A 20,044-nucleotide genomic window follows, 5' to 3' on the forward strand; every position below is an offset into this window, starting at 1 on the left:
ACCACTGAGATATAAAATTAGTAGATAAAATAGTAAAAGATTAAAAATTCCAAAGAAATGTTTATGTACATAAACCTATTATAACACTCATCATAAAACTAATAAGGAAAAACAATTTTCCAAACAATATCTATCTTAAGACTCTTGAAAATAAACATAGTTCAAAATAAATAACATCTATTATATTTACTAAAACTGTGACAATCATATAAATAAATCATCTCCATGCTTGGTATCCTTAAGGGATATGTGACCCAAGATGAATTAAAAGGAGAGGTAAAAAGAGAATTTACAGGGGGAGAGAGATATTCATGGCTAAAGGATATTCACTTTAGACCAAGATCAACCATTCATCAAAGCTGACATGTGGGCCCAATTGCTGTGGGTTAAGGATTTCTAGCACATCCTGAGTGATAAACTGTTCTCTCTCAGGTCTAGCTGAGCAACCTCAGAGCCCCCAGCACACCTCTAGGGGGTCATCTGTGTGGTTGGAGTTTGAGACCATGAAGCTGACTTGGAGATTCAGGCTGTTTCACCATCTGCAGAGGGTGGCTGTGGGTGGAGGTGGACAGGACTGGATCAAGAAGGTAGGTCCTCGAGCATCCTGAATAGAAAATCACTGACTCTGTCTGTCATCAAGCCAGGGATACAGAGTTTTGTCCCTCCCCTCAGGTCTCCATAGTACCAGGACTTCTAGGCAATGAGGGTGCGATCTCGGCCCCACACCCAGAGCTCCGGATCATAAGCTTGAATCTGGAAAGGAAAAGAGCCCCCACCAAAGCTGATGACTTTACAGGATATTGAGGGGTTTGAAGTTATGGTTAATTTATTTTCCCATTCCTTAAAATTACTTCACCTTGATTTGGACTCTCTAGTCACCGTGATTCAACAGTGTACAAATATCTAAAACTACAATGTTGAGAGGCTTGATTCTATTAACTAAGTTCTGTCAGCTACAAAGGAGGTGACATAGCAAGGTGTAATTATTAGATTTATTTAGCCTGATGACAAATGAAGTAGCTATGTATGGATATCACAACATTATTTCAGATATTACTCACATGGACGACACTTATCAGGAGCATATTATATATAATATAAGGCATGGAACATCATATTTTCAGCTTTGTTTCAAATCAAAATTGAATAAATTTTCCTATTTTATACTAGATAAGTAAATTATGGTAGCTGTGTAGAAAATTTTGTAAATGCTTTGGCAGATACAATCCTTTGGGTGTCCCATCTAATAAAAATTTTAAAGTTGTATTTATTAAGAGACAAGCTTTATCATTGTCTCTGATTTGAGTAGAATAATGGTTTAATGTTAGTGATGTTTCTGCTTGGGTCCATCAAAACAACTTAGTTACATGGTTAGATGCATCTTTAATCATTGAAACCCTATTAAAGTTTCTGCATAATTATAAGCCTGGCATATACATAGTTTTGGATGATTTTTGTTTAAAACAAAAGAGTACATCCCAGAGTTCGAGACAAATAATAAACTAATTCTAGTTAGCTCCAAAGTATTAATTAATTGTCCAAAGATTCGACAAATGAAAAAATATTTCACCATAAAATATTACACTTTGTGAATAATTTTAGTCTAGTATAAAGATTCGTTTCATCTCATTTATTCACCTCCTTTAAAATAAATCATAGTTTACAATTGTTAGATGTATCTATACATAAATATATATTAAAGACCAAAGATATATGTCTAAAAATCTCTTAAATCTGCTGAAAATTATACTAAAAAAATCACTTAAATCTGCTTATAACTATACTTCCCTTATTGCATAGAAATTGGACTTGGCTTTACATTTTTAATGTACTTTACTTTTTCTTCAGATATGAAATTCATTTTCTTGAATTGGGACTTTCTTTTATTGAATCACTTATGTATATCTGGTAAATTTTCACCAAGTTTTTGTTAGGTGTTATACAGTAAATTGAGATACACGTTTGGCTCACTAACCAAAAAAACAAACCTGAAGACTGGCTGGGAAGTCCTTCCCTCCGTGCACAACCTCCACAGCTTTCTCCTCCCCAGATCCCACCTGCAACCACCCATCCCTCTCCCCACACAAGCACACACAGCACCACCCACCTCCTCACACTCCTCCTTGGAAACCCGAGTGTTCCAGCCCATGGAGCAGATGAACTGATATCGCAGTTTGTGGAACAGGGGACGCTGGGCGTAGCTCTTCCCATAGAGGAAATGAAAGATGTCTTGTTTAGGAGCCTGGTTGTCCTCCTCCATGTCATTGGCCAGGTAGCTGGGGAAAGAAACCAGGTTGCTCTTTAGAGGCACAACCAAGAAGGACCTCCCCTTGGAGTCAGCTTCCCAAAACGGACTCCCAGAGGACCATCTTCAGACAGGACTGCACCAGCCCTATTAAGTGTTACAGAGGACCATGCCTTGGTCCAGAGGACTCTGCCAGACACACATCTTCTGAAGGATTCCAGCCTTTTTCTAGAAAGCATTGAGTAACACAGTTGTGGGGGAGTCCTAAGGGATGGTTGGACCAATCTTGGAAGAATTTTTAGGGGGTGTGTAGAAAGAGCCACAAATGTGAGAAGACTCCTGTATGAAGAACCAGAGGGGACCACCCTACACTGGATCTGTGCCAGGCTGGGAATTGGGCATCTGTCTTGGAAATCCAGAGGCAGAAAACAGAGCAATGTTGGTGTAGATAAAGAAGGAAGAGCAGTCAGATGTGGCTGCACCTCCAGTCTCTCTGCCAGGGACAGGAGGTGCCCATGCTCTCCTCCACTCCTCTCAGGTGGGCTTTATATTTCCTTGGTTTTCTTGACTCTTTAACAACTGGCCTTTAGGGAGCTTGTGTGTTGCTTTGACTAGGGAAGTGTGGAAAAGAAAAACAAACTATACTACAGTGCTGTGATCTCGTGTACACGGAGCAAACAGGACAAAGAGGCTAAAAGTAAAAGAAAGGTTAGTGCCCCTCTGCTCCCCTCCTACCCTCCCAGGTAGTGAGTCCTGATTGATGAAGGAGACCCAATACTCACAGGGCCAGAAAGAAGTGGATTCGTTGGTACTGCCAGGAGAAGAGGCCAGCCCGGCTAAAATAAGCTATGACCATAGACAGGAGGTACTGATGGAGAGAGAAGAAAAACACAGAGAGAGGTCACATCCTGGAAGAGGAGGAAAGAGGGGACAGGAATGGGAGTCTGGGGTGAAGAGTGCCCCTGAGAGAAGTTCGCCAAGTAAGGAGACCTGCTGGTTTGGGGAAGGACCTGAGACAGTCAGAGCAGTTGGGGGAAGAAGAGACTTAGTGTGTACTGTAGGATCAGCTCTGAGGGAACCTTTTGAGGAAAGGCATGTAGGTCAGCTGGGTGAGGAGGGTCTTGGGTAAGCTGGAGAACAGGGGTCTCAGGGAGCTCAAACAGAAGAGGAGCCCAGAACCTCAGGTGGCAACAAGCAAAAGGGGGTAGCCATAAAGACTGTGGACTTGGGCTTGAAGCCCAAAGCACCCCAAGAAGAAGCAAGGTCCACCTGTCCTCTCTGCAAGAAACTGCTAGGTCCTGAAGGGAGATGTGACAAGCCACAAAGGAGCCAGGACTTGGCACATTTTGTTGGCTCTACGTGGAGCCAGAGGGAAGGACCATGGGGCTAGAAATCCCTCCTCATCCAGGCTGTGCTAGAGCAGGATCACTGCCCAGTGGAAAACAACCTCACCTTATCAGACACCCTCAGGTTCTTGTCCCAGGCCAGGAATCTTTTGACAACAGGATCCTCTGTGAACAGAACACTGGTGTTAGTTAGGAACCAGAAGGGGCTTCAATGGGAGATAGAGAGCATAGAGGAGAACAGGACCTCCATTTGAGAAGGTGTGGGATTGTTGCCCACTAGAGGTGGATAGGAAGAGAACGGGAACATTCCTGGGAAAATTGCTTGGACCTGAGAGTCCCCCAGGGAAACAACTGAGTGAGGGTTTGTGTAACAGAAAGGTATCTGTATGAGTAAGAGCTTCTAGTAAACTGTGGGGGCCCATCATCCCCCCAAAATGCACCACCTTAGAACCAGAGTTATTAGGTTATTTCTCATTTGATAGTTACAACAGCGTGAACATGGTCTCGTTAACCACCTCTCAGGGAGGATGAAATGTATTACAGCCACAATGTCTGCAATCAGTGAGGACAATTGGAACCAAGCTCTATGATCCCGAGCAGGGACATTTTTCAGGAGTAACGTAATCATCCATCATCTAAGAGTTTCACAGGGTACATGGGTCCTGAGTCCTCCAAGAATGGGGATCTCAGGGATAGCAGGGCTCTTTGGAAAAGTGCAGTGGCTGGAAGTTCCTTGTTTGTGTCAAGAAAGGATTGGAGCGCGCTACCCGGGTGTCTCCCTACCTAGAAGCCTCTTGAAAACCTCATGGTGTTCTGGTTGCACCGAGTCCATGCGACGTTTTTTGAGTTTCATTTTGAGGCCACACAGTGACTCCACATCCCAGGGGTGATTTAGCTCACTTTCCAGATCCTCCAGCTCATCCTCAGATTCAGTGGAGGACTCCCTCTTTCTCTTTAGACCAGTGGTCTCAGGCAGGAGGCCAGATTCTACCCAGGGTGCAGAATCAAAAATCCCTGGGGAATCATCCTCCGAGTCTTCCTCAGATTCTGAGGTCCACTCTCTCTTCCTTGAGGACCGACATGGAAGGCAGGGTTTTACCCACAGAGCTGAGTAAAGGAAGCAGAGTCAAGCTCCTGAATTTGGAATTCAGCCTTTCATCATCTGATCCCAGTTCACCTCCCACACCCAAGACCTTCAACTGTTACCTTCTTCTGAGCTATTGTTCAATCTCTCCCCTTTGCTGATAAACATGTGCCCCTGATTCTTCTTACCAGTGTCCCATCTCCCTGTTCCTCAAAACTCTTCCTCATTATGGACACTTTCTTCTTTGGGGGAAGTGACCCTTTTTACATCTGCTCTACCTACTTCCTATGCTTAGATTTCATCTTCTAACCCAACTCCTTTCTCTACAGATTTTCCATCCATGTGGACTTCCTTGTCCCATGGCAAGGAACTTCAAACTTCAAAAGTGAGCTCCCTAGTCTACCTTTCCTGGCTTCTCTACCCCTTCCTTCCTCCTTACCAGTCATCATGTCAAATCAGTTCTCACGCTAGCTCCCTCACCTGATGGACCTGCCACCTCATCATCTACCACCACTTCCAGGTGGGTTTCTGAGGTGCTTGGCTGGGAAGGCGATTGCCCAGACTGGGAGATTTGTTGATCCGCCATAAGTTCTCCAATACTCTGTCTTCCTTCTACAAAACCTAGATTCTTACTAAGGCAAAACCTTCTTCCAGAATTTGGTTGAATAGGAGTCTGTCTGCTCTTCTCCAAACGGGAGAAATCAGGTGAAGAACAGTGCTGAGGATAAACTGTTGCCCACTGCACTGCCAGTGGTCCACACAGTCTGTCCCTTCCAATCAGGAAGCTTGGAAGCCTCTGATGTCATCGCTCATTCCAACCTGGCAACTAGTTTGAAGGAAAACACCTGTAACTGTCAGACTGGTGTGTGCACCTGTCCTAGAGTTCTAGAGGAGATGGTCTCTGCTGCTACTGATCCAAACTCTGTCCACCTTGCCAAACTACCCTATGGGTCTCTGACCCCTTTTTCACTTCTCTCTGTTAGACATCCAACCTCTGGGCATTTCCATTTCAGAGCTCAGTGCAGTGGGAGATTAAGGAGTTTGGCAAGCAAGAAGGGGGAGGGCAGAAATGACATGACCTCCCAAGAAGGAGCTCAGTATATACAAAGAACCCACGTACACTGAATTATCACTTGAAAAAGTTAAATGGAAACACTCAGTTTAGCAAATCTGATTGGTTACATGCCACTGGCCACCGTTTTCTGAAATCTCCCCTGGGAATACACACTCTACATTTAGGTATCCTTGACCCAAAGAGTCCTTATGAAGACATAAAATCATTGAAAATTCTATGCATGTTCACAGTCTTTGCAGAGTGTCAACACTTTCTGGGTGTCCATGGATCATCTCAAGTGAGGCCCTCACAACTGAGCAATATCATGTCTCTAAAAAAAAATATAAAAAAGGGATGGGAATGTGACTCAGTGGCCAAGTGTCCCTGGATTCCATCCCTGCCCCCCCCCAAAAAAAAAAAGTACTGGGTAAGTAATATTTCCATGGCAGGGCACACAGTATCAGACTACATGGCTTGATGATGGATGTGGTTATCTACAAAAGGATGACAGTTTAATTCAAGTCTGTGTTAATGTTTTATTGATTTATTTATTTAATATTTATTTTTTAGTTGTAGTTGGACACAACACCCTTATTTCACTTGTTTATTTTTGTATGTGGTGCTGAAGATCCAACCCAGGGCCCAGCACTTGCGAGGCAAGCGCTCTACCGCTGAGCCACAACCCCAGCCCCTGTGTTAATGTTTTAGATCATGGGAAATTCAAGGACTGACATGATTGTATAAATAAAAGGCATGGGCTAGCATATAGGGGGAAATCCCAAACTCTCCACCAAGTATGCTCCACCCCTCTCTGTGCTCTAGCAATCTATATTTTCCAGCTATAGAGTCAATAACATCTTTCTTAGCTTTAGTACATAGTGTTTCTAATATGAAATGCACAGAAAGCCCTCTTTTCTCTCTGGTGTAACCACTACCTAGCTTGGAGATGGCGGCCATTTCACCAGTCTGTGTGCCTCCAGGACCCAATGACAGGCTGCCTGCACATCCACTGAGGACATACAGTGTGCAGGACAATACCTTTCTCGTTTGAAGTCACTGAGATGTCTGAGATGTTTCCATGGCATAACCTAATGTAATGGTCAGTCTTTTGTGGCAAAATACTGAAATAATCCACTTAAAAGGAGGAAAGGTTTATTTTGGCTCATGATCCCAGAGATTTCAGTCCCGGGTTGCTTGTCCTGTTGCTGAAGGCCTATGGGTGCCCAGAATCTCATGGTTAGAACATAAAGCATAGGAGATCTGTTGACCTCATGGCAGTCAAGAAGGAAACAGAGAAACAGGAAGGGGCCCATGTTCCAATCTCTCATCAAGGGCACACCCTCATTGACTTGACCACCTCCTAACACTAGATCCCACCTTCTAAAGATTTCATCACCTCCCAGTAGCACTACAAGCTGGCGACCAAGCCTCCAATACATGGGCCTTAGGGGACACTGCAGATCCAAACCACTGTCCCTAGCACATTCTGATTTTAAATCATTATTGGAAATTAATGAAAGATTTTTGGATTCAGAATTGCTATATTTTTCAAGTCAGCCCAAATTATCAGTCAGCCCAAATTATCTCACTGAGACGGGCTAGAAGATATCTGTTGTTGTGTGCAAATATATGCAAACCAGTATTTTATGATGCTAGTGGACAAAATGAGGAATGTTAGAAATAGTTCTGTTTTCACATTGTACTCTGAGTGGGGTGAGCTGCTGGGACTTCATGTCTGCAACTGTGCATGTGTGCTGTGTCTCTTATTCAGGATGAGTTTTCCAGGTGTGAAAATACTTTTAAGTCTACTAAGTGACATGTCATTTTTCTTGATATCTTCTTTACAAAGCATATAAATGGAGTGGTGGTCTTAAATCTGCTGCTGCTCTTTGACAGTGGTAAGGCTGCTATAGCTAGGAAAAGTAGGTGACTACACAGCAATCAGACAACATTCTGCAGAGATAATAGATTCTAACCAATCTAATTCTCCATTGTTTGATTTTCACTTAAACCTAAGGAAAATCTGTCCCTTTCCCACATGAGGCAAGTCCAATCAAATTTAGAATCCAGGCTTAGGAAGCTGGCTAACTGAAGTTGAAAAGCTTACATCCACTTTACAAATCTTTTTCACCAGGCCCAAAGTGAGCACACAGAAGAACCTACATCCGGGCTGGGCTATGGCTGTGGCTCAGTGCTAATGCACTTGCCTGGCATGTGTGAGGCACCGGATTCTTGCAGTGGGTTCAGCAGCACAAATAAATAAATAAAATAAAGGTCTATCAACAACTAAAAAACAAACAAACAAACAAAAAAAACCCACCTACTTCCCAAATGGAAGATGGCTGGAATTAGACTATATATGAACTGGGGCCAATATCACTGGTCTCTCTTTTACCAGCCCACACTTGGGGCCAGTCCCTGGTTTTAGTTCCCCCAAAGTCAGAAAAGCTGAGGTCAAGTCACTTAACAGATGGGTCTGGATAGGGCCTATGTAGGGGTTGAGGAGCACAGTCCTGCCCCCAACTGAGTCCTGGTCCAGGTCCCAAGTTCCCTGGGGAGGGAGGGTCACAGGGCAGGGGGTAAGGAGTCTGGAGACATGGTGAGGAGGGCATGAGGTCGCTAGGTCTCTGGCGGAGCAGAGCAGAGGTGGGACCCTGGACATGAGACGGCTGTTAAGAGATTGTCCCAAGGTGGTGGGTTCAGAGTGTAAGGGAAGTGAGAACTGGGAGGGTAGGGGACACAAAGGGTGAGAGAGGGGTGCTTACCATGAGCTGCTGGTCCTTGGGCTCCATCTCCCTCAAGGCTGGGCTACCCTGGGCTGGGGAAGGGCCAGCAACCTGGTGGGAAGGCATGCTGCAGAACAGGGTCTGGCCGTTATCCTGGCAGAAGCAGAGCCAGGTGCGGTCTAAGCTCAGCCCCGCCCTGCCCCATGACATCAGCTGGGTCCCAGGGGTGATGCCTAAGAAACTCTCCAAGACCAAGACAGGAGCACATGAGCCAGTAACTAGAAGTCAGCACAGGCTTCCTATCTGTGTACCACCTAATGCCATAGCAACCCCATGTCCATGGGTCTTACTGGTCTATGGTGAGCCTGCCCTGACAGGGCCTGCACCTGCTCTTTGTAGAGTTCCCCTCTCCCACCCTGAACACAGGAGCCGTGGCCCACCTCAGGGGCTGCCTCAGTGCAGCAGATCATGGTCATCTTGGGGCTTTTCCACCCAAGGGACAACCAGCAACAGCTAAAGGAAACAACCACGCTGTAAATGCCCTTTTCCACATGACTCTCTCTCTGCTCCCACATTGCTCATCTGCACATCCAGGGCCTGACTAGAGGCTGCTCAGCTTGTATTCGTTGCTTATACGCTGTGCTCAACTTTTCCACTGTAGTCCCTGGGGAAGGCACTGCCTATGAACCTACCCAGTGCAGCAGACTGCACTTGTCAGGCCATGCAGGCAGAGGGGTTGCAGGAAGACCCAGCCCAAAGTCAGAGATGCGCTACAAACAGGACAGTGCCCTTGTGTGCTGATGAAGTCACACAAAGCCAGGGCCTGTGAAGCCCAAGTCTGAGCCCCTCCAGGATCCCAACTAGAGCTGGACAGTTGGCAGAGGCGAGCCCCAGCTAATTAATCCCTTAAGCCACCAGGAGCTCTCAGGCCCTCCTGCTCCATAAACCACTGTGCTGCTTTTGCAAAACCACTGGATGGTTCATGCGAGGGCACAGTTCACACTTGGCCATTTTCCTCTCCCCTTCTTGGTATCCAGATACCCTCCCTTGAGGGAGGGAGAGCAACCCTTTAAAAGCTAAGTCTCCCAACCCTCTGCCCTGCAAGTAAAAGCCCCAGCCTGATCAACAGAACAAGGCACTCTTTTTGCTTCATAGAGACAGGACCAAGACAAGGCTTCAGAGGGCCCAGGCCCACCCAACAGCCCCCAAGCAACGGGGACACCCCCTCCTCTGGCTCTGGGACGATCAGTTAATTTCCCCTAAAAATTGTCATCCTGGGAATTCCATCTCTACTTCAGAAGAGCCAGCACCAGTGTTTCAGAAATCCTTTTATTTATAAATCATGTAAAACAATTACAAATTAAAACAGTGAAAAAAACTTTTGAAAGTTGTTAAAAACCTGTTAATGATAGAACAGTGTGCCGCCTTCTCATTGCCATGAAATTAGAAAAGAGCATTCTAGAGTTTGAAGCACTGAGAGTGAACAGGAATACTATAAAAATGGGTGCTGAGGGGCGAGACATGGCAGGACTATAACAGTGACAGAATCTAGAGAAACCTGGAGAGGAAGTCTCACAAGAAGGGAAAGGTACAAAGCCCCTTCCATGCCCCAGGGAAACCCAGTCAGTCACCCTGGAGCCTCCATGACAGGCCAGATAAGCTTGGGGCACAGCCTCACTCCTGAGGACACTCAGCTAAGAGCTTGGGACCAGGCAGCAACCTGTCAGGAGCCAACTGAGTGTCTCAAGGGCAGTACTTGGCCCCTGTCCCTGCCTGTAGATCAGCCTATCTTGCCATCTCAAGCATGCCTTAGATTTGCAGATGTCGCATGGCTGTGGATCCTAGAAAGCCCCTCCCGTGTGTCCTGCTATTTTAGCACAACTTCAGGCTCTGTGAGATGCAGGGAAGGAGGTGGGAGAGAATGCAATATCACAAGGCACAGATGGGTGGCAAGACACTACAGAGAAAATGACTGAAGCCACAGGGATCTGTTCACTCCCTTCTCAATAGTAAAAGTAAATATTGTGATGACATCACAGTGGATGAACTGATGCACTCAATACAAACTTTCTGTCTAACTCCAGAAAGACTAAAGGGTTTTCAGAAATGACATGCACTTTTTTTTCCCCATAGAATGAAAAAACTGAAGAAACTATTTTGGACCCACTGGACCAACTCATGGCTGGAAAGGCAGCAGAGTGGGTGGGAGGCTGGGTTCTCCGCGCTGCCATCAGGATCCCTGCAAGCCAAGTATATGTGTGGAGTGACTGACTGCCAGCTCCCCCGCACCAGGCCTGGCTACAGACCCTTAGTCCTGGGAGAAGGGGAACAGAGGCACCAGAGTCAAGGCGCTTACCTACATGCAAAGAGGAGAAAAGACAGCTTTTTCACACAGGGTTGCTTTATTTCCACATTCAACCTGCTGAGAGAACCTGCCACACCTGCACCACGGAGTCCACGGCCATGGCACCTCTGAGCTCGGTGGGACACAGGCAGTATGCTGTCCCCCTGCCAGTCACCAGGACGCACCCAACACTGGCCCACATAGAAAACAGTGAGTCCTTGAACTAAAACCCAGCTCAGCAGCAGGTGGAACCCCTGGAACACCACCGCAGGAGGAGAGGAGACGACAGGAGCACCGCTGGGAGTCTTGCTCGGCAACCACTGGTGGTTGACAAATCCAGATGAGAAAAACCAAAGCAGTGCCTCGAAACCTCCCCACTGTGCACACCAGGGGTTTAAAGGCACAAAAAAGTGTCAGGATGGAAGAATCCCAGGTGCGTTCACAGCCCAGAGTGAGAGAGAGCACAGGTACAGATTCAGAGTTGTGCAGGCTTTCTGCAAAAGGGTGGCCTCCGCTTCAGGGCACGATGTGGTGATGCTGCAACAAAGGGACAGGTGAACCACAGGAGGTGCCGCTGCCCTCCCCGCCGAGCAGGCCCCTTGGTAGTTCCCAGCGCAAACACCATCCTTTGAGTCCATGACCCACTGCACGTAGCCACAAAGCACCCAAGCACAAAGGAACTGTGTGGCTTAGTACTCCTGCCCCTAGACAGCCATGAAGTGAGGACAAGAGACAGTCACTAAGCAGTTCTGTCTCAGAACTGACAGTGATTGACATAGAGAGTCACAGCTGCTGTGCCCAACTCTTCTTCCTATGGGCCCCTGAGGCTGTCCACTAGCAAAGCCCTCCAGAGATGATCACGTTGGACTTCTGTCTCTTCCCATCAACCTCATTCATAATCCAAGGTGTCTCATGACCTCTTCTGCTAACTGACCAGGTGTTCTGTCAGGTTCCTAGAGTAGCTCTGAACTTGCTCTTCACATTCCACACACACAGTCTTGGCTGACCCTGAGGCCCACTCCACCCACCTTCAACACCACATTTTCTAACATGGGGCAACAAAACAGCAAAGACAGTCTTACCACACAGTGCTCAGGTCACTCCTGGTTCCCAAGAGGAATCACCTCCTCAGTGACAAAGAACTCAATGGTCTCCTCCTCCCAGTCATCCACGTTGCTGTCCAGCTCGTCAGTGTCCACCCCTGAGAGGACAAAGTGTGCTGACCCTTGGATCATAGATGCTCACTGGCAGCTGCGGAAGCTACAGCCACAGCCTGGCATAGGAGAGAGGCACTGCACTAAGGAGTCGCACCACCCATGGGCTGGGAAGCCCTCTCCACTGCTGGACACCCTCAGAACCTTTGTTACCTCCTCTCAGTTCTAGACGTTCATTTTTCTGCTTCATGTAGAGTTCTTGGGCCGTTTTTCGGTATTTCCGGAAATCTTCCATCATGGTTCTCCTCCTCTCCACCAATTCCTAAGTACAGGTAAGTGGAAAGTCACAGAATTAACAGAACTCATCTTCATGTGCTTTTGCTTAACTTAAGTGAAAGCTTTCTGCCACAAGCAGCCTGCATCCTACTGAGCGATGTACCCACCACTCCATTTACAGAGAACTCTTCCCGCAAGGAAAACGTCAGTTCTCAGTGTTCTTCCTGTCCCTCTCCCTGACCCTATATTTGAAAAACCAGCCAGCAACAGGGTCAAGGTGGACACCAAACCCAATGCTGTTGGCCTACCCCCTTGCCTTGCCCCAGAAAAGGTCAATGGTCCGGGGGAGGAGCAGCGCCCCCATCTGTCCCATGGAGACCAGTAGCACACCCTCCCCTACACCCACACTGGTTCTCCAGTGCCATGGCAGCTTTGGCATTCCCCTCAGTTTTCAGAGTGAGGCTTACCTTTGATGCTTTCGACTGGCTCAAACGGTCCTTCTGTTCAAAGATCTTGGAGTATTTTTTCAGATCCTTTTTAATTTGCTGAAACAAAAACAAGTCACTCAGGGTTTAACATTTAAAGCAAGAACCACAAACGCAGCCTTCAAATTTGCCAACATGAAACAACGCTCAGTGATTTTAGAGACAGTCACCTGGGGCAACGAGGAACACCATGGTTTCCCTTTCACTTCATCCTGAGTGACTTTTTCCTGGGATTTCTATTCTCTTTAGTGTTGGTCTACTACCACTGACCTACTTAACAATTACGTAAATCCCAGATGTGTTTCTCCTAATCCCACACAGATTGTTAACAGCTCCTAGCATTTCTGTTTACCCCTCCCAGTTAATGCGGAATTTCCTTAAACAACCCGAAAATTTATGTTGACAATCCTGAAACTATTCTTTTCCATTTAGTCCCCACTGTTCTTGAATCTTCTGGCCTGTCCAGAAATATCCTGTTTCTACCCTCCACCACCACCTCCACAATCGTGGGGAAAAAAAAGGGCCACACTGCTTCCACTGAAGCTCAAGAGACCCCACACCTTTATCTGTTCCTGGCTGAGAAGTGTGGGGGGCCGTGGTCTCCACAGCAGCTGGCAGAAGCGATCTTTATTATTCTTCTGCAGAAGGCGTCCTTGGAATGTCCACAGCCAGTAAGCGTTGTCCACCTACAACACAGTGTGTGCTGTGAGTCACTGCTCCAGCAGGGAGACAAAAGACCCTCGAACCTTCACTGCACATAATAGCAACCCTGGCAGCTGCACAATGACATTCTGGGTATCTGAGATCCAATAGGGAAAAAAACAAGGGCCCCTCAGCAAGGGCAAACAGGACAGTGAACAAAGGAGAGACAGATGAACTGCAGAACACAGCTTACAGAGTACTTAGGAAAGCATAAGCATGTTTATTCCTACTGCAATAAGGAACTTGCCCCAGAATGCAAGTCACCTACCACCAGCCACATTGTTTTTTCATCCCTTAATGCAGGATGCAGTGCCTTAGCTCATATGTTGGTATGACTCCTCACTGCCTCATTACTCTTTAGCTAAGTGTGTTATCTAGAACAGTGGCCAGCAGTTTATAAGGATCTTAAGTAGGTGTGAAGGTAGGCCTTATTATGGGGACAGCTGAACAGGTCTGGACATGGGCCTTGATCAGGCACCCTAATCTGAACACAGAGACTGTGACTCAAGACACTGTTCCCAGAGAGATCTGGAAAGTTGGTGTTCCTACCAGTTTGTTGCCTCACTAAACAGAATCACCCCATTTGATCACAAAGGTTGCATCTGCAACGATCAGGTCAGATGTTCATACACCAACAAGAGACTCATTAAATACAAAGAGAAGTTCTTGGAAGACCTGGCACAATGAACTTGAGGTGGGGAGATGTACTTGTACTCTTGCAGACTGGCCCTGCAGGCAGAAACGCTCCCTTGAAAAGTCCTCAGGTTATGAATCTTTTGTGAGACTCCAGAGGAAACTGCTCAGCTGGGATGTACCTCCATACTACTCTCCCCCAAAAGGCGTGTGAGTAACACAATCTCACCCTTCTCCAAAATCCCAGGCCTAGGATATGACTCTCCCCAGATGTTGCTCCTGTGCCAGGCTCCACCTTTTCAACAATCCCTGAATCCTCCTTTCACTGACACCAACCTTAGCTCTTTTGTCAAAGACAGAACAGAAGGGACTGGGGTTGTGGCTCAGTGGTAAGAGTGCTTGCCTCACACATCTGAGGCCCTGGGTTCGATCCTCAGCACCACATATAAATAAACAAAAAATAAAGGTATTGTGTTCATATACAACTACAAAGAACATTAAAAAAAAAAAAGTTGAAAATAAGAATGCCCATGTTCTCTGATGGGATGGGAAAGGCACAACGCTCTTTTCTTAAGATCCCCAAACAGTCAGTTTGGTTCTCCTGCTGAGGCTTCACAGCCCCTACCTTATGGCTCCACCAGGACACAGAAGTGACCACATAGCGCCCAGTTGGATCCCACTCGACGTCAGAGGCCATGTAGTGCTCTGCAATGTTCATGACAGTACAGTCGGAAGTGTCGACAAATGCTAAGGCACCATTCATACTGCAGAGACAACACACAGCAGTCAGGCTCCACATATTCATTCCCACTTTCCTGCTCTGAGGGGCATGAGGGCCAGGGCAATATGCAGAGACCAGAAGCCAACTGACCACTGCTGGTTGTGGGGCACTATGCTACTGTTTCTGAAAAAAAGTGCACCAAGGCTAACCACGCCTCCCAAAGTGGAGTAACAACTCCTCTTTGCAATAGCAAGGGAATTAAGCAACAAACTGATGTTGTTTTAACTGAGGTGTAAAATGCTAAATATCTTTACTATTTCTAAATATTCAACTGGTATGGTAGGGAAGTGAGGGAAAAGAGACATTGAAAAGTTCTCATAGCTAAAAGATAATCTCACAGCTATTTAATTAAATAGCAGTCATGCTAGAAGATGTGGGACTTCACATGAGAGTAACTGGATTGCTGGGAAGGTCCCTTGCTCAATCACAGAACGATGTTCATATCCATCCATGAAATCTGCCTGATCTCACCCAAGTTTGGGACAGTGACACAATTCAACAATAGCATTTCACCTCTTAAGCAAGAGACAAGGGACATAGAGCCTGCTACAACCCACAGACCTGGGTCAGGGTGCCGATACAAAAACAGGACTGCTGGACCCACCTCCTCAGACCAGCCAGCACAACGAACTGCCCCTGAGGGCTCCAGAAGATCGTGTTTGCCTGCTGTTTGTCGAACACTTCTGAAAGGAAAGGAGGTGCCTCTGAGGAGCCTATGCATGGTTCTACAGCCCAGACACATCGTTACTGCTCTAAGCTAGGTCTGATAAAAACGGACTCATACAGAATTCACACACATATCATACCATTTGGTCATCTCTGAAAAACAATTTTAGAAAATCCATCATTTAGGTGCATCTAAGATGCGATATATACTTAAAAAAAAAAAAAGAAAAAAAGAGCACAAGAGTTCTTTTTAGGTGTAGAACATTATACATAGAATATTACATACATATATAAAAATTATATATATATGTAAAAAATTTTTTTTAATTTCAGAAAGCAATTCGTCAAAAAATTGCCCTTATTGTAAATGTTCATCATTCCGGCTCATGGTACCCATCAGGTGATCAGAGACATGACAGGCCTTGGGTCAGAAGGACCCCGAAGGCCAAGTGACATGCACATGTATGCAATCAAGTGACCCCCCCCCCCGAAACACCCAGCTATAAAAGGACAAAATATAACTTCACTCAGACCAATGAAAGAAGATGGGGTCTGAGAAACCCCAAGTTATTAAAAAAACCCAGGGTCACAGAAGCTTAGGCTCTGTGGTCATGAAGTTCCCTCCCATGAGGAATCTCAGCCTCACTAATAAATGCACATCACCTGAACCATGGCTGCCTTATTTACATCAAACTCAGGCCTGCTCAGAAGTCTGCCCAGGTCAGTCCACCACTCACTCTTGGCAAAAACCAAATCCTATCGCCTTCGCTCATCTGTCAAGGAAAGGGGGCCCAAGATGGGCCAGGCCACTTACTGATGAGCTCAATCTTCCCATTGCTCTTCACATGGTAGAAAGAGACAGATATCCGTGGAGCTTCTCCATGTAACACAGCAAACTTGCTTCCATTAGGTTCCCAGGCAAAGGCTATGATGGTTTCTATAATCAATAAAAAAGTTAGCATCCTTTGTGATCACTTACGAGAACATTCTAATCAGTTAAGATGTTCACTATTCAACCAGATAAAAGCCCCCAAAGTTCTTAAAATTTACTAAAAGGCCCACAGAACAAGTGACAGCAAGAAAAGGCAACTATTACAGAAGCTGAAAGCAACAGACTTAGCTTAACCCAGTGGTGCATGACTGGAGCCCAGCACTCTAAGGCTGAGGCAGAAAGGTCACTTGAGCTCAGGAGTTCCAGGCCACCCTGGGCAACACAAGACTTCATCATAAGCGACACAAGAAGCTGATCTAATTTGCATGAGATGCTTTAGGTAAAACTCATCCTCCATCCCAGAAGCTCTTGCTTTCCTAAGAGTCACACCCACAGTGGGTCTGGCCAATGTCTGGTGGGCCTGAGGGCACCCCCTTCCTATACTCAATGCTAGACCTGCAGCAGAATCTTTTTTTTTTTTTTTTGTAGCTGTAGATGGACACAATATCTTTATTTATTTTTATGTGGTGAGATTCAAACCCAGTGCCTCATGCATGCAAGGTAAGTGATCTACCACTGAACTACAACGCCAGTCCCCTGCAGCAGAATCTTATGACTTTTCTGCCCTGACAAAATGGCCACATTTCACCATTTTCTCATTTCTGTATTTTCTCCTTTTCTCCATGGAAGAACAACAACAACAACAAAACAGAACACAAAGTAATTTCCCAGATAAAGGCAAAAACAGCACTGTTCGTGACAGTAAGGAACCCTGTTGCAAGCCAGGTTTTCTCATTAACAGTGAAACATGGATAATTATTCACTGGGAACATACACAGTGGGAATTCATGTTAGATTCCTTATTTTGACTATTGCTGCTCGCAACCTCAGAGACCACAGTATACACACAAAGATACACATGAGTCAAATGTCTAATCTTTTTTTTAAAAAATATTTTTTAGTTGTATATGAACACGATATCTTTATTTATTTATTTTTATGTGGTGCTGAGGATTGAACCCAGGGCCTTGCTCGTGCAAGGCAAGCGCTTTACCACTGAGCTACAACTCCAGCCCTCAAACATCTAATCTTAAGCAAGGGAAATAAAGTTAGCTTTGTGAATATCACAAGTTCAAGACCAGCCTCAGAAATTTAGTGAGACCCTGTTTCAAAATTAAAAATAGGGCTGGGGATAAGCTCAATTGGTAGAGTGCTTGCCTCGCATACACAAGGCCCTGGGTTTAATCCCCAGCACCACCACATAAAAAAAAGTAAAAATAAAAACAGGAGACTGGAGGTATAACTCCAGGGTAAAGTGACCCTTTTTACACCAAAAAGTAAAAAGGAAACTCATTCAAGAAATTAGATACATATATATTCTTTAAGGTTACAAAAAACAAAAACAAAAAAGGCTTGCCTCTTTTATTTTCTGAGACACCACTTGTGATGCGTCTTAAATGTGGAATGAAAACCCATTCTTCACACGTTCTCTTCTAAGTATGAAAACAACTACACCTCCTGGCTCCTGTGCTACAGATCACAGAGGTGTGGGGGGAAAAAGTGGGGCAACTTTAACCAGCATTTATAAAACCTAAAGGCTGTTTTTTGTTGAAAAGGACAAAAGCCACTCCAATTCCACGTGCTCAGGTCTAGAGATTGCTGTTCACAGAGCAAGTACACCCTTTACAATTGCTTAGGGGGTCAGCAGCTGAATGCTGCAGAAGTCAAGAGCAAAACAGTACAGGAGGCCCATCCCACCACAAGACAATAAAATGAAGCTTACCCTTCATCTCAACCACATCCACTGGTACCTGTTTCTCTCTCATTCGGAAGATTTCAAAATTTGTGACAACACCCTGATTTAAAAAAAAAAAGGGGGGGGGGGGTGACATTCTGGAAATTGAAAGCAGGAGAAAAAGACTTAAAGAATTTAATAAAATAATAAATTCTTACAACTAGTAAACCACTCCCAAACAACTGATGGGATTAAAATTCTCCCATGAAGAAGTGTGCCTAATGCTTATGAGTATAAATTGGCACAAATGCAGCAGAGAACAGTGGAGACCTGTGCTGACTCTAACTACCCTGAGGGTATACTCACTGTGGCTTGTTTAAATAAGTTCCCAAGTGCTCTTTAAGGTCCATTAACAGAAACCAAATTACATTGATACAATCTGCACCGTGATCTTTAAGCAGCAGTATGTCCAAAAGCAGGGCACTACACTACTCACCACAGCCAACATCCAAAAATGTACATGAATGAAGTATTATTCAGTCATAAACAAGAATGGATGCTTACACATTCTCATCCATGCCAAAATGGATGAACTGTGAAAATGTGAAATAAAAGATGTGACACAGAAGACCAGACTGTGGAAAGTATCCAAAATAGGAAAATCCATAGAGCCAGAAGGTAGATTACCAGATGTCCTGAGTGAGGAGGGATATGGAGAGTAACTGCTAATGGGTACAGAGTTTCTCTTCTGAGTGAAGAAAATGGTCTAGAATTAACAGTGGTGGCTATATGACCTTGTAAATATACTAAAAGCCACTGAACTGGCTTACCACTAAAAGGTGAGTTTTATCATTAAAAAATTTTATCATTTTCTTAAGGTGTTAACTGCACCTTAAGAAAAAAAATATTAATGACTTTGATGGTGACCTTCTGCTACTTCAAGGCTCAGAGATGAGGAGCACACCCTGAACTTGGCCTTCATACCCAACCATGTCTGTCATCCATGGATTTATTCAAGCTTTTGTTGATCCTCTTTTATACTTTCAGACAGTACACCCTCTCAGGCAAAGAAGTTCCAGATGTGTACTAAATATTTCCTCATTCTAACTAACTTACAACTACGCCCCCCCCCCCCCCCCCCCCGCTTTACCATCATATGGGTAAGAATGAATAAAAAAGCTACATTCAACTTTCCTGTAACCCAGATGGTTTTACTAAATTTGTTTCTTGTATATTAAAGAGATTATTTTTTCCTAATTCAAATCTCCTATACAACCTTCTCCAAGACATTATCATTACTGACATTTTGTGAACTCTTTTCTAATTCCATTATTATCCTTCCTAGAAATCTGATATTCTCCTGAATTACACTGAGTTTCTCAGGCATGCCTAGCCTATGTTATTATATGAGGATAAGATTCTATGTCTCAATAAAGGAGAACTACCTTGAATATTGATTACATGATTCATGAAAACAAATGTTGCCCCCAAAACAATAAAATAAGCAATACAATGTTTTAAATTTAAAATAGTTATTCAACTACTAATAAAATTAAAAGGGGGAAATTAACGGAAAGGGAAGGTGAATAATTCCACTAAAAGGAAAATTCAGGTAATTTTTTGATAAGGCAAATAATGAAATGATACAAATAAAAAATCTGGGTATGGAACTATGTAAAGAAAATGTTTTCTGTACTTAAAAAGAAAATGCATTCTTTTCTACTACCAATGTGAATGTTAAGCAACTGAGTATATTATCTATTAAAAAATAAAACAGGCTTAAAAGAATAAAGCCTCGCTGGGCACAGTGGCACATGCCAGTAATGTCAGCAACTTGAGAGGCTGAGGACAGGTGAATCATGAGTTCAAAGCCAGTCTCAGC

At 44.9% G+C, this 20,044-nt stretch overlaps 2 protein-coding genes across 3 annotated transcripts in view; both read right to left on the minus strand.

Moving 5' to 3' along the window:
- Positions 1 to 10,920, minus strand: LOC114079080 (speedy protein E4-like). The gene is made up of 7 exons (XM_071605453.1): positions 10,897 to 10,920; positions 8,495 to 8,566; positions 4,375 to 4,543; positions 3,698 to 3,756; positions 3,028 to 3,113; positions 2,108 to 2,276; positions 1 to 753 (listed from the first exon to the last, which is right to left on the minus strand). Exons 1-7 carry the CDS (start codon positions 10,918 to 10,920, stop codon positions 694 to 696), a joined length of 639 nt encoding a protein of 212 aa, XP_071461554.1. The 3' UTR covers positions 1 to 693.
- The window catches only part of LOC139702930 (eukaryotic translation initiation factor 3 subunit B), a 24,346-nt gene continuing 14,072 nt past the window's right edge, over positions 9,771 to 20,044 (minus strand). Inside the window, exons 11-19 of one of the 2 annotated variants that reach the window (XM_071605545.1) lie at positions 18,211 to 18,283; positions 16,311 to 16,433; positions 15,435 to 15,513; positions 14,675 to 14,813; positions 13,275 to 13,400; positions 12,697 to 12,774; positions 12,167 to 12,275; positions 11,882 to 12,000; positions 9,771 to 11,336 (exon numbers count right to left, since the gene is read on the minus strand). In XM_071605545.1, coding sequence (XP_071461646.1) covers positions 11,897 to 12,000; positions 12,167 to 12,275; positions 12,697 to 12,774; positions 13,275 to 13,400; positions 14,675 to 14,813; positions 15,435 to 15,513; positions 16,311 to 16,433; positions 18,211 to 18,283 — 831 coding nt within the window. In that variant the 3' untranslated portion in view covers positions 9,771 to 11,336; positions 11,882 to 11,896. The other variant, XM_071605546.1, reaches the window with a different exon arrangement.

This window comes from Marmota flaviventris, chromosome 19 (genome assembly GCF_047511675.1).
Source record: "Marmota flaviventris isolate mMarFla1 chromosome 19, mMarFla1.hap1, whole genome shotgun sequence".
In the NCBI taxonomy this organism is placed as follows: domain Eukaryota; kingdom Metazoa; phylum Chordata; class Mammalia; order Rodentia; family Sciuridae; genus Marmota; species Marmota flaviventris.

What these genes read in the sequence shown, in the direction of transcription:
- LOC114079080 (XM_071605453.1), bottom strand. Translation starts at nt 10,920, where the DNA reads ATGGCCGTGGACTCCGTGGTGCAG. An exon ending in GGTTTTCAAGAGGCTTCTAG is followed by an intron (nt 3,757 to 4,374) that starts GTAGGGAGACAC and finishes TTCTGTTCACAG; the next exon opens with AGGATCCTGTTGTCAAAAGA. An exon ending in ATCCACTTCTTTCTGGCCCT is followed by an intron (nt 2,277 to 3,027) that starts GTGAGTATTGGG and finishes TTCTTTCCCCAG; the next exon opens with CTACCTGGCCAATGACATGG.